At 44.2% G+C, this 22,565-nt stretch overlaps 1 protein-coding gene across 2 annotated transcripts in view; it reads right to left on the bottom strand.

Moving 5' to 3' along the window:
- The window catches only part of Tacr1 (tachykinin receptor 1), a 179,328-nt gene extending 165,552 nt beyond the window's left edge, over window positions 1-13,776 (bottom strand). For both annotated transcript variants that reach the window (XM_041638532.1, XM_041638541.1), the window contains exon 1: window positions 12,865-13,776. In XM_041638532.1, coding sequence (XP_041494466.1) covers window positions 12,865-13,253 — 389 coding nt within the window. In that variant the 5' untranslated portion in view covers window positions 13,254-13,776. The remainder of the gene's footprint in view (window positions 1-12,864) is intronic.
- Between the last annotated feature and the right edge of the window lie 8,789 nt (window positions 13,777-22,565).

The following is a 22,565-nucleotide window of genomic DNA, read 5'->3' as shown; positions in this document are numbered from 1 at the left end:
ATTTAAGTAGGATTCTCTTTTGTTTAACTGATTTCAGAATCAGACAAATGTTCTTATGACAACATATTAATCAATCAAGAGGTCATTTACCCAGAGTAAAATAAAATGAAGATATCATACAAGGTGGGTATTTAAGTTTGTGCTCCCAATCCCCTCCCATGCTACTGATGTACATATTAGGCTTTTAAATACGAGTGTCTCGGTTATATTTTATGATGGACAGAGCAGGGGGTGGCTACAGTGACTATTCTGTGGTCTCCTACATGAGCTCATGCAGCTATCGAGTGGCAAAGGAGGACACTTGGGTGCTGGAGTTGAACAAATATACATATTTATGTCTAAATATAGAAAATCTAAGGCAGTGAGGAGAAAGGGAAGGGGGAACCCCAACATTCCTAAAGTTACAAGAAGGGCTTCAACTTAATAATCTGATGAAAGAATGCCACATGATCGAGTCATTGATTCTGGGCAGTTTCCAGGTTCCAGAAAGGGAGTCTCTGTCATTGAAGGCTTTGTCTCAGGATGAAAGAGCCCTGCAAGGCTGCTACATCTGAGGTACATGCCAAGAGTGTTTGTGATGACTTTAGTTATTTGTGTGTGTATGTTCATGTGAGTGTAAGTGTTCATGCAAGTGTGTTTGTGGGTGTAGGTGTGTGTGCTTTGAGGCGAGAGGACAACCTTGGCTGTTGTTCTTCAGGTGCTCCCTACCTTGACGGGGTCTCTCTCTTGTCTGGAGCTGGACAAGTAGCCTACCCTGACTGGCTAGGAAGCCCTAGGGATCCACCCAACGCTGCCTCCACAGTACTGGGACGGCAAGAGCACAACAGTGTCTAGGATTTTCTTTATTTTGGAGATTATGCTATAGCTTCCATGATTCCGTTCTGGTTGAAATAGATACATACACACACATGAAATATATAGGGAGAAATACATATTTTAATCAGTATATATGTGTATATACATATATGCACATGTACATATATATATACACACACACACTGTGTGTTAGTTATAGTTATTCTTGGTTTTCAACTTGACTACATCTTGAACTAACAAAAATCCCAGTGACTAGATACACCTATGTGGGGATTTTTCTTAATTAAATTATTTAAAGTGGAAGGCCCACCCTAAATCTGGGTCTTTTCAGGTGGAAAGAGCCACCTTAAATTTGGGCCACACCTTCTGCTGGCAGCCCATCTAAAGGTCACGGAAGAAGGAAGTTTTAGCTCCTTGCCTGCTTACCCTTGCTCTTGCTGGCAAGTCCATTCCGTCACTGGCATTAGAACCCACTTCTTCAGGACTCTGGTGTACACTGAAGATCAGCTGAGACATCCAGCCTTGTGGACTGAACAACCACTGGATTCTTGGACTTTACATTGGTAGACAGCCATTGTTAGACTAGCTGGAGAGCATGTTCTAGCCATGACACACCTTGCAATAACTCTGAACTCTGTTGACAAAAAACTCATCACCAGATGCAGCCCCTCAACTTGGAACTCCACATTGGGGAACAAGAAGCATGCCATTAGTGACAACAGAGAAGGACTTGGTCCCTATAAGATAAAATAAGACAAGGAGGAAGGGAAAGAAGAGGAAGGCATGTAAACCTGGGATGAGTAGGCTGAGGTTTTACACGACCCCACCCATTTTTGTAATTTAGATGATAAAATGTAAAAAACTGGCAAAGAGTAAAATTTGAAGGTATCCAAGAGAATAGAGGACATGGTTTCTAGGAACTTCGAAATAATTCCAGTGGGAAAGTGTAGGTGAGTCTTATGAGTACTGAGTAAGCAGACCTCTGTTGGGACAGGGGCTCAGATCTGGGGTACATCTCGGCAAGACCTCCATGTGGAATCCTCAGATTCAGACCTCTGGCTCAGTCCCTGATTTTAGGACCCCAGATGGCGCCTACAGAGGATGACTTGGGAAGCTGGAAGGCATTAAATAGGAAACAAAGGGGCTGTGGATGTGGTTCCGTCAGTAAAGGGCTTGCTGGACAAATGCAATGACCTCAGTTAAGATGCCCACATACAAAACTGGGCATGGTGGCATTAACTGAAATCTCAGTCCAGGGGTGTGGCTCTCTGGAACTCATTGGCAAGCCAATCTTGCTGAATTTCTGAGATCCAGGTTCAAGATGAGAGACACTGTCTTAAAAAGATAAGATAGGCAACAGCTGAAGAAGGCATATCTAGTGTCTACGGGTGCACATGTGCACACAAAAGCACACACGCACATATGCACACACAAAACAGACAGCAAAGAAATAGCAGTGTTGTGTAAGTAACATGTGCTTAGGGAAGTGAGTTTTGTGGTGGTCGGAAGTTGCTCTGTGCGTAATTTTCTTTGAATTTGTAGAAAAGAGAACCTAACATCAGAGATTTTACTTATGAGATTTGTAATTTTAATTGTCATGTTCAGGAGGATTAACAAATGTATTTTGTATTTGATATTTAGATGCATGCTTGCTGAATTTGTAAGTTGATTCCTAAGCTTTTAGAGAATGCTATCTTGGGGGAGTTTTAAGGTATTTAGCTTGGAAGACCTAAACTAAGTCCTGAGAGGAATTTTGTCCCAAATACTTATAAATCCTCCTGTTAGGAGTCTGATGGTTTTAAGAAAAACCAGATGTATTAAATTTGTGATTATAGTTTGAGATGTTTAGGAAGAACTTAATTAGTCAAGCTTATAAGTGGTGCTTAGATTTTAAAGATTGCATTTTGATTTGCTAAATTCAAAAGAGCTGCCACTAACTGAGGATATGTAAAAATCCCTTGATGAGTTTGGAAAAGATGTTGAGATGCTTGGGGTGGGGTCCTGCTTCGCATTTAAGAGCTCATTGAGCTTTAGTCAAAGGTCAAGAGAAAGGGATGCTTAATGTTAACACACAAACTGCCCTAGGGGAGGATGTGCTCAGGCCAAAGAACACTGCAGTGCTGACTTAGATGTCAATGAAAACTCCTCACAGAGGCAAGCATCCATACAAGGAACAAAATGCACTGCCCTTGAGAAGGTGGTGCTGGGGGACATTAGGCATCGGCAGGAGGTACGTCCCACCTGCAGCCTCCAGACTTTGCCCATCCACTGATAGCTGTGACTGTGGGCCCAACACAGAACTGTAAACTTACTTCAAACCTTAGGATTTTTTTTTTTTTGAAAAAGCTCTATTTGGCGGTTCTTAAACATGAATCCGGCAGATGACAATGTCATTTTACAGTGTCGGAAGGTTGAACACGCTAGGTTAATGCAGGGTAGGGAGGAAAGCTTTTAGTCTCTCCACAGCGCGAGCTGTAATTATGTAAATGACGGACTTATAGTGTGTACCTCCCCACGGGTGGCAGTGGTGCAGAAGCGCATTTAGCCAGAGATGGGCGGCTCAATCAGGCTGACCTCAAACTGTAATCTCATCGAGGAAAGACACTTCGCCTTGGTGTTATTATACCTGGTGTGCACGGAAGCCAAGGGGAGGCTGAGACAGAAATGGGGGTGTCTAATGGATACAGGATAAGTCAGGGTTTATTAGAGATCAGGATCCCCATTACCACTAATGCGTTCTTACCAGGTATCAGTCAATGATCCGAAACATTTTTCATACCTTTCGCTCTCTGTTTGCGACAATACCCTAGGAGGTTTAGATTTTTTAAAGATTCTTTTAATCATTTTTTATTTCTCTGTGTGGACATGTCTGTGTATGAGTTTGTATGTGAGTACCATAGCCATGGAGGTCAGAAGAGCATGTCAGATTCCCTGGAGCTGGAATTACAGATGGTTGTGAGTCGCTGGTTGCTGGGAACTGAGCTCTGGTCCTCTGGAAGAGCAGCAAGTGCTCTTAACTGCTGAGCCATCATCTCTCCAGCCTGGGATTAGTTTTATTAAATGCATTTTGTCAGACAATAAAGTTCAGCTACATTGAATGTCTTGATGATATCTGCATAGCTAGAACATGGTAGAACCAGTGCTGGAACCTGTTGTCTGAGCCTTTCATCCTGATCTCAGCTGCCTCTTCTAAAAGTGTGGGTTCTGAGAATCAAACCTGGTCCTGATGCTTGCAAGACCAACCTTAGCAACCAAGCCAACTCCCCATCATTGATACAGTTCTTTAAGCAGTTCATGTGTTACAGGAAACTTATACCAAAGCTGAGATCTTGATGTCACAGTTGAAGTCCTCTCCATTCTCTGAGGTCCCTCCTCAGAGACTCTCCTGCTGTCTCTCCCACTGAAGTACAATTGCAGCCTTTCCTATAGGGCATGAGAGGGTCATGCACTCTGTCTCCCAACCCAGAGTGTACATAGGCCACTGTGTGCTGGAATTTTCCTGTGTCTGAGTGCTAGGCATTTAGGTGACATGGCAAAACCACATCACCAGCCCTGGACTAGGCACTTAGCTGCCATGGACAGGTCTTAGAGGACTAGATGGAAGGTAGTTTCTGTAGGTATTGACTCAAAAGGATGAGAAAAGTAGAACTGGAGGAAATACCACTGGTTTGATAATAGACTAGCAATGATAATTATCCATGCAATCCCACTATGCTTGGAGAGATTGGCAATGTGGTGGTAATGATCAACACATCTTCCAACTACAGATCTACTCCTGGGGTAACAGTGTGTATTAGGGCCACTATGGGATAACGAAGACTCCATAGGGATTGCCAAGTGGTGTGAGGAAGAGATAGGTGTGAATTAGAACTTGTAGGTATTTTAGAATGGAGAGCTTTAATGAAGAGTGTTCTCTGCTGCCAGACAACTCTATGTAACAGACACTTAGTGATGTTTTTCTTTTGTTTCAACATAGAATGTTTTACATATGGTTTAGGATGTGTGACTCATACACAGAAATCAGTATACATCTTCCAATGTATACCAGGGAGGCACACTCAGTTGGTCTCTAGTGAACACAGTATAATGAATTCCTACTTTGTGCCAGGTACTGTGCAGGTGCTGGAAACAGGAACAGCATAGAGCAACCTTGTTTTCATGGAGCTTGTGGTCTAGTGGGCAGGGAGGAGTGGTAGAAACTAGCACCTCATAGACAGTTACATTGCTATTGGATAAAAATAGGTAATGACATTTCTTTCTTTCTTTCTTTCTTCTTCTTCTTCTTCTTCTTCTTCTTCTTCTTCTTCTTCTTCTTCTTCTTTTATTTATTTTCGAGACAGGGTTTCTCCGTAGCTTTTGGTTCCTGTCCTGGAACTAGCTCTTGTAGACCAGGCTGGCCTCGAACTCACAGAGATCCGCTTGCCTCTGCCTCCTGAGTGCTGGAATTAAAGGCGTGCACCACCTGGCTTAATGACATCTCATTTAGACCAACAAGACAGAGTCAGCTTCTAAGTAGAAGTGTTCTGAGCTAAGGATTTGAGTCCTACAACACATGGTGTTGGACAGCAGAGTCATGCTGACAGGATGGATGCTTCATTCTGATCATCTTCTTCTAAGCATCCCATCAACAAATGAGAATAACAAAAATGGAAAGATGAAAAACTCATGGGCAGTGAGTGAACTAAGGATCAGGAAGACCTGGAGGGATATACTGGAAAGGCTGACTTAGAGAAAAGACAGTAGACCAGTTGAAGCTACCCCAACCCAGATGTGTAACTGCAGTTACACACCGGGGAAGGTTTTATAATGATGTGACAACCAAGTGGAGCCAATTTACAAACAGTGACAAACAGAAGAAAAGACTTAAGCTTGAAGTTTGAAGCTCTGGTGCTGCCCTGTCTAATAGGCTGTGAGGTTGAATTTGTTTGGAGGTAGAAAGTTGTGAAGGGCCATCTGAAGCATCTAAGGCACCCAGTATTTGGAGAAAGAAGCTTTACAGTCCCTACTTTCAATGGCAGCTTTCCTTAGCCATCATCCAACAGCCACCATGAGCATTCATGTGTGGGCATGTGCCATGTGTAGGCACACAGGAGCAATGTCCATGGTCTTCAGGCTCTGAGACGATGGAGAGCTGATGGACCATGGTAAAAGGTGTTGCATCTAATTGCCTTAGCGAGGTAGGCAAGGAATCCTATTGGCAACACGAAGGTTGGATGAGACAACGAATTGGAGAGCGTACAGAAACAAGACATCATTATTAATTTTGTTAACATGAAATCTGCCTAATTTCCAAGTAACAGATATTAATAAATCGTTATGAGCATTTCCAATCTAGCATCTTTGAACTTAATTAAAATACAAGGCTACATGTTCTTTTCTCCGCAGCCCACTCATCTGCTCCCTTTCCCTCCTCCTTCCCCCTTCTTCTCTTGGAACCAGCAAACTTTTCCTACATTCCCAATGGAAGTCTTTGTTTTTAACCCCCCACCCCCCATCTCCGGTGCAGCATTGGTTGCACCAGATTCTCTATTTGCATCTCTGTGGATCCCTGAAGACTGGGTGAATGTGAGCAAAGACACCAAGGTCATAGTGCCTCAACATCTGGAGGCCAAAGCTGAGTTTAGTGCTCCAGTGTCTGGCACAGCGGGTAGATAACTGAGAAGACACTCGTTCGTTCCTCTTGCTGCCGCCCTGTCCACTGTTGTCTGTAGATGTTGTCTCTCTGCAGGTCACTCTAACTTCAAAGCCCGAAGTTCTCTATGTCCCTGACTCGAATGAACACAATCCGACTCAGGTCGCTTTGACGTCTCTTCCACCTCTCTGTTCTCCTTCTTGTGCCTTGTAGGACATTCCTGTGACTCTCAAGCCTTTCTCAGGAGACACATCCAAGCAGAAAAGGGGATTTCTACTTGTATGCAACCAAACGTTTACCATCTCCATGTGCAGAAACCCCCCATCTGTGATTTGATCCCTGACTTGTTTTCTAGCCCATGTCTCAACTTGCTTATCAGGCACTGCCTTCATTTCAAACCCAAAGTGGACTGGACTCATTTGCCTGTTGCTGACCCTTCCAGTTACCCACTCCACATTTATATTCAAATATAAATCTATTCATTCATTTAATTTGTCATCCTCCAACAAATCTGTTTGAGCTCAATGCCTTTGTCATGCGATTCCTCCTACCTAGTATCCCACCTTTGTAAATGTGTACATATATGCACATTTCCGAGACGGTGTCGCCACCGTATGCAGTCTTCCCTGATTATCGTCTCTGCTGACCGTGCACTTTCCCCTCCTCCCTCTTGTAAAATTTACCCCTGTAACCTTCATGAGCCACATTGCCCAGTGTTTTATACCATAGTTGTCTCTAAGACAGATTTACTCGCACAGAGCACAAATTCTTCAAGAGAAGATAAAAATGCCTGACTTAGGATGGACCACCTTGACCTGGTTTCAACAGTCTTTCCACTTAACGTTTAAGTCCAAAGGATTTCCTCCCTTGTGATCTTCCTTAGCACTTTCCAAACCAATAGTAGCAGTAGCAACGTCTGTCTTACACTCCTACTGTACGCTTTTGCATTGAGAAAAGCACTCTCTCTTCCCCAGTGTGACTTAAATTTCTGCCAGATAAGAAACAGTCAGCAGCCCAAAGTACCATCACAAAACTAGAAATTCCCGGAAGTTGGGAGAACAGGTGACAGAGTGTGACAGAGTGTAATATGTAATGGGGACTGCTCCCGGAAGGAGGTAAGCATCAAACTTTTTTTTTTTTCTTAATAGCAGGGTTTCTCTGTGTAGCCTTGGCCATCCTGGAACTTGTTCTGTAGAACAGGCTGGCCTCTGCCTCCTGAGTGCTGGGATTAAAGCCCATGTGTCACCACTGCCCAGCAGCACTGAACCTTTTACGAGAAAGTCCTGAGGCCTCAGTGCCTTAATGTAACAAACTCAGAGTCCACTCACAACCACGGGACATCACAGGTACCTGATTTGCAAAGATTGGGCCATGGTGGTGGGAGCCTAGGTCCACACGGTCTGCTAGGTCTCATGAGTATCCTGGTCCATGTGAGTGCAAAAGATTCTGGAGTCTGAGACCTACCTCTGGGTAGAGAGACAAAGGACTGATCAGACTGCTTTGACACGGACAATAGCACCTGGGTCTAGCCAATAAGGCCTGGAAGCTAGGTGTGGCCTGGACACAGCGGGAGGGATGCCATTACTGTGCATGGCTTTGTTTTAGGTTCTTCTACTAGTTATCCAGAGAGTCCATTCACCTTTTTCCTTTAGTCTCCAGTTTTTGCCCCTGGGACAACTCTGTTTCTTATCTTCTGTTGTCTAGAGGTAATCCCATTCGGCCCTTTTGTCTTACTCAAACACAACAGTCCAGAACAGTCTGAGCAGAAAGCAGTGCTTACCTCTAATCTCACTGAAATCACTCCAGACTCTTCCAGGGAGAGAAACCACTGCTCCTCGCAGTCTCCTGCTGCTGTGAGCCTGGTTTGCCTCCCGGTTAGCCTTAGGCACTGGGGTCCAGCTGCTGGCTCACTCCTTGGAGTCCACTGAGAAGATGCTCATCATCCCCAGCCCCTGTAAGCTGAGCCCCACCTCTCAGCAGCCCCCACTTTGGAAAATCAGGAAGCAGCACACAGGCATACCTGTAACTTTTGTAGCTAACAAGATATGTACATTTTAAGTGCGACACAGGAAAAACTCCTTGAAGCTTAGCTGGAGAAAGAGCTGAACTCACTTAGCTTTGCTGACCTCAGAAACCCAACCACTGCCTTCATAAAATGGGTGTTTGGTGCTGGAGAGAGGGCTCAGCGGTTAAGAGCACTCCTTGCTCTTCTCAAGAGGACCTGGGTTTAGTTCTCAGCACCCACTCGGTAGCTCACAACCATGTGTCATTTCAGTTCCAGGGGATCCTGTTGCCTCTTTTGAGCCCCTCGGCACCAGGTACTCATGTGACACACAAACATACACACAGGCAAAAATTCATGTGCATAAAACAAAACCAGATAAATCTTTCTAAAAATGCTACTTCTTCTAGAGGAGAGGAATCTTGAATTAACGCTGCAGTCTGCAACTGAAGGTTTATTTCTCTTCATATATTTTGGTCCTAAAAAGAAATTTGTCAAATTTTAGAAAGATAGCTTAACCAAACCACTTCAAGGAGTTTGTTCTCGGAAAAGAGAGATGTTTTCCGAGATTTATGTCTAGGGGTCTGCAAGGTGTTTCGTCTGGTGGAGGCTCTTGCTTATCAAGTCTGAGTTTTATCTCTGGGGCCCATGTGATAGAAGGAGAGAACCAGACCTCTGCAGGTTGTCCCCTGGCCTCCACATACACGCCAGGGCATACAAACACCCCCTACAATAAGTAAGGACAAAACATTTATGTGTAAAATATTACATTTCAAAGCTACTTATCATAGTGAAGACGGTTGTAGTCACATATGAAATGCATCTTCTAAGTACTGTATTTCTATGGTCCTAGGGATTGAACCCTGATTCCATGTGTGCTGGGTAAATGTTTTATCACTGAGCAACATGCTAGGCATCTTAGTTTTAAAAATATTTTATAATGTGGAATATATCCATGCTATAATATCAGACAACAACAGTATGAAAAGCCTTGGAAAAGAAAATGAAGAAAACCAAAAAGTCAGCTATTGACGGGTTTTGTTATGATCTAAAATTTGTCATTATACTAAATGGAGGTGCACATCACAGACACAAAAGTAGCCACAAGCCAGCATGGCGGGGTTTTTAGCTGACTAATTCTCAGTAGCGAGATATTGAGGTTCTACTTATATTTTCTTCACACTCTTGCATATCTTCCCAAATATTCTTCTAGGGGTGTTTTAATTATCAATTTGTGTGTCTGCTCAACCAACATGTAGCAAAGCTCTCAAACCTTCTCTTTTGTGCTATTGAGATTCAAACGAACCAGCTAGAACAATGTACTCTCTGTTCTGTCCAGAGTTTATCATCCTTTAAAACAAAAAGGAGTAACTTTTTATCTCATGGTTCATTTGACCCTGTAATTGTGCTCTGGGAACCTTTTCTAGTTTAGAAAATATATAGCAAAATTATGGTATGGAAATGTTCATGAGAGCATTAGTATGATGACAATACAGAAGATTGCTTACCTACATGACAGTGGGAAATGGAAATAACACAATTAGTACTATGAAGACATTAAGTAGATTTCTGAAGATAATAAATTTTTATTGTTTGACAGCTTCATGCATTTATAAAGTGAATTTTAGTCTCGTTTACCCCCATTGTCCTCTCTCATCTCCCTTCCTCTCCGAGGAACCTTCTTCTCAGTTCTAAGTCTACTCTCATGTCTTCTTTTCGTATGTGACCCACTAAGTTCAATTAGAATCTCCTGCCCGGAGGGGATAAGTTGTTAGTTTCCCATCACTATCAATGGGAAACGGGGCCTCCATGAACGTGGCCTCCATGAACGTGGCCTCCATGAACGTGGCCTCCGTGAACGTGGCCTCCATGAACGTGGCCTCCGTGAACGTGGCCTCCATGAACGTGGCCTCCATGAACGTGGCCTCCGTGCGGTAGCTAATGCTCATAAACGAGAGTTTCAAGTGTCAACAGGTGGTCTTTGGGATGGTGAGGTAAAAGTTTGAATATTTTTTCTGTTTATGCTCTTTCTATTTTCAAAATCTTCTGCAATAAATAAGGTTTAATTTTATGGTCAGAAAAAAAAACATGCTGTCATTTTCAAAGATTTGGTTCAGAGGTTGTCGGTTAATAATTCAAAGGACACTAAAATATTTAGCATCTTTTGTAAGCATTTCTCATAACTGCATATCCATGTTGGTGGGAGGAGTGAGCACTCCCTCAGAGACAGCTTACTACCCCTTTCTTTCCACAGTGTTCTTGGGGGAGAATGAACCGGCATGCATGCAAAAGACGCCTTCATTAGTGGCCTGAGGGAATGAACTCCCAGAATGCTGCTGAAGCTGAGCATGAACAGGAATGTGTCCTTGGGGGCCATGAGGGGGCCATGAACCTGGGCCCTAACTCTCCTTTGAAGTGTAACCTGGGGCATGTCCCTGTTAGCACCCCTGAGCCACATCTGCACAGAGCTCACACCTGGCCTTTCTTGTGCTCTGGCGTCTGAGATCCTCTGAGCCACTGGGCAGGTGTCCCACTGTGCTAAGGTCCTGGCATGATTTGTAAAGACAGACACCAGTGGGCCTGGAACCCGGCTCCCCACAACAATCCATTGTGAGGACCCTAACTCCAAGTCCCTGCTTTAATCTCCTAAATCCCCTAGAAAAGGCAGGTCGTGGAACGCATTCCCGTGCAAATCAGAGGGAGAGCCCAGCTGCCAAGCACTTGGGCTCACACCAACCGGCAGGTGTCCCTGAAGCTCAGGCAAGTCCCCATTGCAGTGAAAACACACACACACACACACACACACACACACACACACACAAAATCAACTCAGTTCTAATTCACAGAACGATGAGAGATCATGCATGTATGGACCAGGGATGCTATGTTTCACTGCACTAATATATCTAGCTACGCACCATGCTGGGGCTTATTTTTCAGTTTAAGGCAGCTTCTATGAGTTAAATGGATATGCCAGTACAGAAATGTGTACAGGCACACCTCACTCCTGCAGAGTCAGTATCTGAAAGCTGGCACCCACCGTCCAAAGGACACGCTTGCAAAATAGTTCCTTTCGCTAGCCCTTTGAACAATTAATTGGTTTACATCCCACATTTAAAACACACGCCGACTCACACAACATGTTTTCTCTAGGACACACCATGACAGCTGGGTGCCATTGCCAAGACGAGAGCGACGAGTTTCTTGGTTTCTAAAAGTATTCACTTGCCACAGACACCAAACTACAAATCACGCACACACGCACGGTCTTCATATGAAAGAGGGCTGTAATTTGGGATATTCTTCCTTAATGTTTTTAACCTAATACTTTCCTTGGGTGTCTCACATTCATTTATCTCAACAGTAATGGCAAAACAATCCACCTTCAGGTCCCTGTGGCAGTTGTTAAACACACTTTTACATCTCAGGAAACATGGAGTAGCCTTCTTCATATAAACCATCCATGAAAGACCTGGGACACCCAGGGGAAAGTCAATACCAATACATCTGTGCTGTAGTCACCAATTTTCCCTCATGACACCTGGCGAGCCATTCATTCCAGAGCGCCAACCCCTGTGTTTGTAAGAGCCCAACGTCTGCAATTTCAACAGGCTTCTGAAACCTTAATCTGAGGGTTGGAGGAGACTAGTTTTCAATTATTTCTAACAAGTACATTTCTCTGTGAATGCACAGGCTAAAAAACATTGACCTTTCACAGAAAAAGAAATTGAGAATTTTCCTGGGCAAGCTTGGGTCCCTGCCTGGGGAAGCCCTGGAAAGGAACCTGCTTCTCCATCCTGAGTAGGAGGCTCCTAGCAGCACCAGGAGGCTAAATAAGAACCTGAAGGCTTTCAAGATTGTGGTCAAATGGTTTTCACTCTCCTTTAACACTGGAGAGTCGAAGTGGGAATGGAAAGTTCCCGAATTTTCAGGAAAAGGTGAGAAAACAAAGAGAGGAGTTTGCTGAGATATACTTAAAATACAAAGCCACAATGGGGTGTAACACAAAGTGAAGATCTAGAGGAGTTCAGGGAGCCCTGGGCAAGGCCTAGGTCTCTGGCCAAACCCTTGATATTCCGCCCAGGCACTAAAATAAAAGGAGAGAGGAGAGGCAGAATGTATAGGAAAGAGTAAGACAGGAGTTACAGAGACTGGGGTGGTGGTGGGGGGCGGTGCAGAAAGGGATGCTAAGTAAAGGAAACGGAATTATTGAATTGAAAGGAAGAGAGGCTAGAGAGGAGTGGGAGAAAAAGGTGAGAAAGAAAGATGGTCTCTTCAGATCAGAGGGACCCACAGGCAGCAGAGCCCCGGGGCAGGGATGCACAGTCTGGCTCTCAGGCCACAGGGCTTGCAGTCCCAGACCTCCTTAGCCGAGTGGCAGTACTCTGGAGCTTTCTCAGTATTACAGACTCACCTGTCGAAGGCCACAGCAGTCATGGAGTAGATACTGGCGAAGACCGCAGCAATGGGAAAGAAGTTGTGGAACTTGCAGTAGAAGAGACCGTAGTACCACTCATTGTGGACCGCGTAGGTGAAGTTCACCACTGTATTGAAAGCAGCCATGGAGGCCTCGGCAAAGGCCAGGTTCACCAGGAAATAATTGGTCACTGTCCTCATTCTCTTGTGAGCCAAGATGATCCACATCACCACCACGTTGCCCACCACGGAGGTCACCACGATGACCGTGTAGGCAACTGCCCAAAGGACAATTTGCCAGGCAGGCTGCACGAACTGGTTGGACTCAGAAGTGTTGGTGGAGATGTTGGGGAAGAGGTCTGAGTCCACGGGAAGGACGTTATCCATTTTGGGGCAAAGCAGCAAAGTCCTGGGCAGAACTCAGTCCTTGTTAGCAGGAGGCTTGCTCACAGGAGCAGCCCTTTTCCTGTGTGTGATCTTTGCGTGGTCCTGGTTCTCTCTGAATTCCTCCACTTTCACACTAGGCTCTTGTTTGCGGTACAGCGCTTGTATTCCTCACAGTTCTAGACCGCAAGATAACCCCGCCTTTCTGCACCTGCTGCTGCTAGCAACTCCCACTAACAAGTGCGCGGCGGGAAAGGCAAAGCTGGGTGCTGCGTGAGTGCTTGAGGGGGGAGGAGGGCCGCTTTCAGCTCTGCTCGCAAAAGTTGTGATCCTCTGGCCGGATTCTGGAGTCCGCATCCAGCTGGTGAGCTCCCCTTTGCTTTGCTTCCTTGAAACCTTCTCCTCTGCTGCCGCCCGCAGCTTTTCGGTCTTGGCGCGGGTCCTTCTGGGCTCAGGAGTTAGCAGAACCTTGGCAGGCTGCGCACTAGGCTTTTATAACCCGCTGTAGAGACGTCACTGGGAAGGGGTTGTACCTGGGCTGCGTACTCCCTGGTCCCGGAGCGCAGCGCAGCAGCTGCGCCAGCTGTTGGCAGCTGTGTCACTCCACCACCGCAACCACCACGCCTTCTGCTGCTCGTGACCTGCCGTGGGCGTTCTGCAGGCCAGACGAACTCCGCGAGGGGGCGACAAGGTGGCCTGGGAGAAGACCCAGATAGAGTCCTCAGCTGGAATCACGGTTGTACCAGGGATGCTAGCTGAAAAGATAGGTTTTTGGAAACAGCTGAAGTGGAGGACAGCTAACTCTGTCTCCGGTGCCCTAAAGTTAACCGCCCTGGTGCCCCGCGACAAGCTCTACAAAGACGCTAGATTGTCTCGGTGGGAGTCGGGCGAGTGTGGGGTTGGAGAGCCGCCCTGCTGCGCCCCAGGTGCTACCACGGAGTGACAGGTGACCACACCCTGCTTCAGAAGTCCGGAAGACAACTTTCCTTATGTTAAGGAAACCACCAGATACCTTGCTCTGTTCCCTAGTGGACTAATTTCTTTTCCAGCTCCACAGTCCCGAAAGCAGTGTTGGGCTCTAAGCATTTGGGATACCTTCCCCAGTCACTTTTGGTGACTTGGCCCTTCCCTAGGAGCAGCTAGTCTGTGCTTTCCAATGGAGCCCTGCGACTACCCTTTCAGCTGCAGACACTGGGGACTATGCGCAGCTCTCCGTGAAGCTTGGTGAGTGCAAGAGCCGGGCAGAAGCCCAGTGGCCAGTCGCCCGGACTGACAATTCTGGGCTCTTGGCCAGCACCCTTTGCGGAATAGCATGCCCTCGCCAACCTCGCAGCCTCTTTCTCTGCGTCTGTCCGGCTTCTGAGGCTAGGTAGAACCGGATAGGCATGAGAAGGGTCTTCATCAGGTCCCCCTTCCCAGTTTTGCACCCGTCCTGAATGGCAAGTTTCTGCCTGCCTTTTCTCCTCATTCTGCCTGGCATCCAAGGTGGTTTCAACGGGCCAAACTGGTGGCTGGACAGGGAGCAGATGGGGAAGCATCCAGGGCAACATCAGCTCTTTTGAAGAAGCCTAGATGGGTCGAGCTCAGGAGTGTGTTCCTGGCAGCTCGCCCTTGGCAAGGCTCCAGGGGAGCCTAGCTTTCCCTCAGCGGGTCCCCTCCAGCACTGCGGTTCTAGGATCTGCGAGATGCCTGCGGGGGTGGGGAGCACCGGTCGGTTGCTATGGGTTGCGTCCCTCCTGGTACCGGGAGAGACGCCTTTACGCACTAGTCTAGCAAACCCGCACATTGTGTCGCACATGAGGTGCTTTGAAGCTATGTAATTTATTGCCCTGGCTTCAAGCAGGCTAATATCGCTTCCACTGGTGCGGGGAGGAAGGGGTCTACTAAACTCTGGTTTTGTTGGAGGATGAGATTTCAGCACTTAGGGGAATCGAGCTTCCGGTTCGCAGGTGCCTCCCAGGCATCCCTAAAATCCCAAAGCCCCACTGAGCAAACTCTTGGGATACCTTTCAGAGAACAGCTCTGCACTGCTCCCGGATTGAGAGGAGTTGTCTTCTGCACCTCACTGCTGAGAGGGAGTGGGGGTTGGGGGGGGGATACAGGAGAAGGATGAGGGGAGAGAAGCAATGACGGGTGAACAAAGCAAGCCCTTACAGTCCAGTGAAGAAAAGAGGCAATGGTTATGCAAAATAGGCATTGTTCCGGGCCCCAGGGACGAAGCCTGAGGATGAACTAGGACTAGTAGAGGCTGGGATGCGACAGAGAAGAACGTTCCAGAGGCTTTGCAAAATGATCCATGACACTTCCATTAAAGTCCACCGAGAACACTTTAAAAAAAAAATCTAAAATCACACCTACAGTCGTTCCTTGAGCTTCAAGGCTTGCTTTCATGAGGCTGGCTTGTGTGATACTGACGATTTAAACCAGAGGTACTTATCACGTGCTGAAGTCAACATCTTTCCCGGGAAAAACCAAGCATACTCACGTTTGGTCACAATTAGCGGAATAACAACGCCAAAAAAAAGCCTCATCTCAAAATGGCAGGTGTCACTCACACTGTGAACACGGAGGGATGTTCTCTGGGGTTTCCTTCTGAGTAACACATTTTCCACCTAGGGATGACTGCACACCCTGACTGACTGCACACCCTGACTGACTGCACACCCTGACTGACTGCACACCCTGGCCGACTGCACACCCTGACTGACTGCACACCCTGAGCATGCAATTTTCCTCTGAGAGCTGATTTTTACCCACTTTATTTTCTTATTCCTCATGTTCCCATTGCACTGTTCTTCCCTGACACACAAGACAGTCGCCCATCCCAAGGTAAATCCTGTTGACACAGTAGTCTAAATCCTTGCTTATTTGCGCAGGCTTTCTGTAGACAGCCAGAAACACAAACACATAATACCCATGCTGGTGAATGCAAACAGGGGATTTCCATTGCGCTCCACATTCTAGTTTCCTCATCTGAAACCTTGTCCAAACACCCCAAGCCAGTAGGTATGGATTAAACCATTCTTTCCCATGGCTGAGCATTATTTTTGTGCTATAGGTGCAGTCTAGCTTACACGCTCATTTTTCTTTTTTATTTATTTATTAAAGATTTCTGTGGGTGGTCCTTGGACTTCCCACAGGGCACACTCATTTTTCTATTCATGAAAATTCCCTCTGAGTTTCTGCCATTGAGGACTAGGCTACAGGACTGGAGGGTAACTCAGTGGTTCAGAGTATTCTGTGCCCTTGCTGAGTTCAGATCATAGCATGCACCCCAGGGGGCTCACAGCAGCCTGCAATTCCAGCTCCAGGGACCTAGCCCTGTTTTCTGGCCTCTGTCAGCATAGACATGCACATGCACACACAAAGACACATAATGAAAAATAAGCCTTACAAAAGACAAGGTTACAATAGATGTTCTTCACTTATGTTTCCAAAGCCAGAGACTGTGATGATTTCCTTCACTCTTCTTTCCTGTCCTTCTTGCTTAAATGAAGATCAAGAGATTGAACCCAGGGCCTTGCACAGGTTAGGCAAGCACTCCAGCATTGAACTATATTCTTAGGCAGTGTTGATTCTTCTTTATGTGATCAATTTTGAATGGAATTGCTGGGCCATGTGTAGCACTGGTGATATTCACACAATTAACACAAAATATTCATATTCATATTTATATAATGTGATGTTTATGTACATATGTAGAACTGATGTACAACTCTCTATATATTTATATTTTTGTTTTTTTTATTAATTTTTTTACATGTCACCCAAAGTTTCCCCTTCCTCCTCTCCTCCCAGTCCCACCCCCAACTTCCCCTCCCTCCCATCCACTCCTCCTTCGCTGTTTCTCTTCAAATATGGTGGGCCTCCCATGGATATTAGCCAGTCATAGTATAACAATTTGCAGTGAGACTAGGCTCCTCCTTATCTGGTAAGGCTGGATGAGGCAATCCAGTAGGAGAAATGGGTCCCCAAAGCAGGCAACAGTGTCAGAGACAACCCCTGCTCTCACTGTCAGGAGAACACCTAATGTTGTATCGACGTAAATAAATGCAATGCAGATACTAAACAATATTTACACTTTAATGATAAACTTACAAAACCAAAGTTCCCGCGTGGCACAGGAGGTAGGAAGGAAAAAGGGCCGAGCCGCCTCTTCAGGCACCCATTTATTGGCAGGCATTCGCCCGAGGCAAACCCCGCCCCCTAAAGGGGCTGTCTTAAGCCTACATAATGTTTGGCTGTGGGTCTCTGCATCTGTTTCCAGCAGTTGCTGGGTGAAGCCTCTCTGATGACAGTTGGGCTAGGTACATCCTGTAGGCAGGACAAATTGTTTGTGGCTGGGTTGGTGTTCCAGTCCATCCACTGGAAGTCTTGCTTGGTTACAGGAGATGGCTGGTTCAGGCTCCGTATCCACTATTGCTAGGAGTTTTAGCAAATGTCACCCTCATAGATATCTGGGAGTTTCTATTGCTCCAGGTTTCTATCTCATCCTAGGGATTCCCTCAGATTTCAGTTGTCTCTTCCAATACTCCCTCCATCCTCCCACACCTGATCCCCACTGTTCCCATCTCCCTTCCCTACCTATTCCCCTCCCCCATCCACTGGCAATGTCCATCCTATTTTACCTTCACAGCAGGATTCTTGCATTCCTCACCTTGAGCCCTTCTTGTTATTTAGCTTCTCTGGGTCTGTGGGTTGTACCATGCTTCTCCTTTATTTTACGGCCAATATCGTGCCACTTATGTGTGAGTACATGCCATGTTTGTCTTTCTAGGTTTGGGTTACCCCACACAGGATGATCTTTTCTTTGTGCCAGCAAATTTCCTGTTGTCATTGATGTTAACAGCTGAGCAATACTCCATTTTGTAAATGAACCACATTTTCCCTGTCCATTCTTTGGTTGAGGGACATCCAGGTTGTTTCCAGTTGCTGGCTATTACAAATAAAGCTGGTAGGAACAGAGTTGAGTAAGTTTCCTTGCGGCATGGTGGAGCATCCTTTGGGTATTTGCTGAGAAGTGGTACAGCTGGGTCCTAATTTTCTGAGAAATTGTCATTGATTTCCAAAGTAACTGTACAAGTTTGCACTCCCACCAGCAATGGAGGAGTGTTCCCCTTGCTCCCCATCTTCTCCAGCATGAGCTGTCATTTGTGTTTTGATCTTAGTCATTCTGTCAGGTAAAAGATGGAATCTTAGTGTCATTTTGATTTGCAATTCCATGATGGCATTTCCCTGATTTCTCTGAGTGATTCTTGGTCATTTGAAAATCCTTTGTTATGAATTCTCTGTTTAGATCCATACCCCATTTTAAAATTAGTTTATTTGGTTTTTTTGATAGCTAGTTTCTTGAGTTCTTTATATATTTTGGATATTAGCCCTCTGTCAGTTGTGGGGTTGGTGAAGATCTTTTCACATTCTCTAGGCTGCCATTTTGTCCTTTTGATAATGTCCTTTGCCTTACAGAAGCTTTTCAATTTCATGAGGTCCCATTTATTAATTGTTGACCTTAGTGTCTGCACTATTGGTGTTCTATTCAGAAAGTTGTCTTCTGTGGCAATGTATTCAAGGCTATTCCCCATTTTCTAATTCTATCATGTTCAGTGTACTTGGATTTATGCTGAGGTCTTGTGTTTTGGACTTGAGTTTTGTGCAGGGTGATAGATATGGATTTATTGACATTCTTCTATATGCTGGCATATAGACTAGTAGACCAGTACCACTTGTTGAAGGTATTTTCTTTTTTCCATTGTATAATTTTGGCTTTTTTTTCTTTTGCCAAAAATCAGGTGTCCATGGGTGTGAGGATTTACTTCTGGGTCTTTGATTTGGTTCCATAGATCAACCTGTCTGTTTTTATGTCTGCTTTATGTTTTACTACTATAGTTCTGTAGTGGAGCTTGAAGTCAGGGATGGTGATACCTCCAGTTCTTTTATTGTACTATCCTGTTTTGGCTATCCTGTGTTTTTTGTTTTTCTATATGAAGTTGAGTATTGTTCTTTCAAGGTCTGTGAAGAATTATGATGGAATTTTGATGGGGATTGAACTGAATCTGCAGATTGCTTTGGTAGAATGGCCTTTTTACTCTATTAGTCCTGCAGATCCATGAGCATGGGAGATCTTACAACTGCATACATTCAAGCTGCCAGATTGTCTTCCCCAAAGGCCACAGCACTATTACCTTGCCTCTTAGCTTGTCCACCCACCCACATCTACTCCAGTATTTGTTTCTTCTGGTCAAATAAAAGAATTATTTTATTTTTAATTATATTTGTCTGTAGGTATGTGCACAAGAGTGCAATGCCTATAGAGGCCAGAAGAGGGCATCAGATCCTCCAGAGGAGGAGTCACAGCTGTTTGTGAGCCCCCTGTGGTGCCCTGCTAAAGACTGAACTAGGTCTTCTTCAAGTACAGTCTCTGCTCTTAACCACAGAGCCACCTCTCCAGGCCCAGTATTAGGTTTGAAAGGCTGTTTTAGTTTTTTAAAAGTATTTTTTAGTGGTCACAACACTACTATGAAAACATTTTCCCAATTATTAGAGCTTTTAGCTATTTGGATGTTCCCTTCTATACGTGTCTACTCCTGTCCCCTATCTTTGTCTCATTGGTTTGCTTTCTACCCATTTCTTTGGTTCACCGTTCTTGTGTTTGTGTATGGATTTAGACCTGGTGCCCAGAAGAGGGAGTTGTATTCCCTGGAATTAGAGTTACAGATGGTTGTAACTGGGAGCTGCGAAGTGGGTGCTGGAAATTGAACCTGGGTTCTCTGGAAGAGCAGCCAGTGCTCCTTAGTGTTAGCCAACTCTCTAGTCTCTTGGCCACTTTTTCCCTAAATATTCTTTGTGTTTTAGATACAAATACTTTACATATCAGAAATATTTGAAACATTTGAAATAATATTGTTTTTTTCTCCTAAATTTATATGTGCCACAAAACCTCAATAATTTTATGTGTTATATTTGCTTTAACAGTGTATGATCTTTCCAGTTCTTTTTTGAAAAAGTCCCCCCAAATGTTAGCTATTTCCACAGTTTCCTGGATTGTCTTGCTGGTTTTTAGTTTTGTTTTTACCTTAAGGTTATAGTTCACCTTGGATTTTCTTTCGCATTATTAAAAGTGAATGAGATCAGTAAGATAAGTCTTCTTTAAAATAAAGTAAATGGCATGGAAGTAGAAGCAAAACTGTCTAAGCCGTAAATGGGACTAATGGGTGGGTGGATCTGAAAGGGAGTGTCAGGGTATAGGGGACGATGCTCAAAACACATCAAGTGCATTCATGTAAATGTCCTTATATGTCAGTACCTTGTGTAATGGAAAAATTCAGAAAATTGTAAAAATAAAGAAAAAGCATATTTAAGTGAAACATAACTTTTAAAAATATGAAATATAAAGTAGATCTTGAAGAGATGACTCAGTGGTTAAGAGGACCCAGGTTTGATCCCCTGGTGGCACACAACCGGCTGTAACTCCAGTCCCACTGGATCCAGTGCCCTCTTCTGACCTCTGAGAGCACATGGTGCATAGACAACCATGCAGGAAAAATACCACATATGTAAAATTTAAAATACACTTGTAAAATAATCTCTTAAAGATGTTATATATAATACACATATACACATATATTAATCTGAACAGAATTGTGTCATATTTGGAGCATCTTATTCAATGCAAAAAAGTTTAATGGAAACAACTGAACACATAGAAGGAAATAAAAGAAATCTACCTTTATTTTCTTTCCTGTGGCCCGTGAGTTTTGGCAGCTCCATGCATCTTCCTAGTGAATCAGATGACCAGCCATGTTACCTTGTAGATGTGCTAAAATATCAAACGTTATGTACATGACTTAATATTTATAATTACCAGACAACTCAATTGATCTATTAACTATTGATAGCAATGCCACATATATCACATATGCATTCATCATATATATTATATACATCTAATAACTAATATATAATATTTTTGCATGACTCACTACTTTCTTATCCAGCTCTTCCCTTGCAATCAGACAAAGATAATGTAACTGCTTTGGGCCAATAGATTTTAAGCAGACATTATTGTTCCACGTCTATTCTAAAATATAGAAAAAAGGGGGAAGGAGGAAGGGAAGAAGAGAGACGCTTCCGTATGCTCTTCTCCTTGTCCATCCCACATGTTCCAGAAGAAACACTTGTAAGACAACAGGTTTTGATCACACTGAATTCCCAGGTGACCACGTGGCACAGGCTTTTCTAGGTCATTATGGGCAAAGCATGAGCAAGAAACCAACTCTCACTGTGCTGAGGCACCAGAATTCGGAGTTGTTGCTATGACATAGACCATGCTGACTAATGTCGACTACAGATTCTAACATCCAGTGGAGAGGTCAGAATGCAGATATGTGGTGGGGAAGTTTACCAGACAGTATATGTCAGGCTTTTCCTATTGACTTCAGTTAATTTTTTTTGTTGTTTTTATTCAGTTAAAAATTTTCGGTGACCAGAGAGATGTTTAGTAATTAAGAGCTCTTATTGCTTCTGCTAGGGGCCCAGGTTCAATTCCCAGTATCCACATAGCAGCTCACAAGCCCAATGTCAGGGGGATGCGACTCCCTCTGCTGGCTAATATGGACACTGCACGTGTGATGCACATACATACATGCAGGCAAAACACACATAAAATAAAATAAATAAATTCATTCCAAACTAAACAAATTGAATTATATTTCAATCACTATTCTAATAATATGTGCTTATAATTTATGTTCATTTTTTTCCAAATTTACATTTTTTTCTATTAAGGATTTTATCCACATCTTTTTATTTCTTTAGTTCTTGTTACTGGCCTTTAAAAGTATACTGTAATTTTGCTTAAATTGGTGCTTTATAAAAACTACCAGCCATAAATACTATTTGAACTATAACTTATAGTGAACTACAGATAGATTATATACACAGATACATTCTTGGTAGATTCTATTTTTTCAAATCACAATGTGACTCTGAAGTCTGTGTATGTTTGTAGCCATATTTCAAATTTAGGAGCAAGTTGTAGATATTTTTCTATATTATTAACTATACATTTCAATGACTGTTGTAAGCCCTGCCTTTTACTTTGCAGTAAAGCCTTGCAATAAATGACTTTAAGTCCTTATATGTTATTTTGATTTTACCCACAAGGCCAAAACGTGCACTCCCTCTCCGCCTTAGATTTCATTTAATAGGAAAATATTCATATAGCTTTCTCGAACATAGCTTTCTACTTTATGTGCTATTTTTCCAAGCAGGAAATTCTCAAGTATGTATTTCAGTTACCTTCCCCACCACTCAAAT

Source organism: Microtus oregoni, unplaced genomic scaffold (assembly GCF_018167655.1).
Source record: "Microtus oregoni isolate MIOR12 unplaced genomic scaffold, Mior012 000002F_ref0000024, whole genome shotgun sequence".
Lineage (NCBI taxonomy): Eukaryota > Metazoa > Chordata > Mammalia > Rodentia > Cricetidae > Microtus > Microtus oregoni.
Note: the sequence above shows the minus strand (reverse complement) of the source record. Positions and strands in the feature narration are given on the sequence as shown.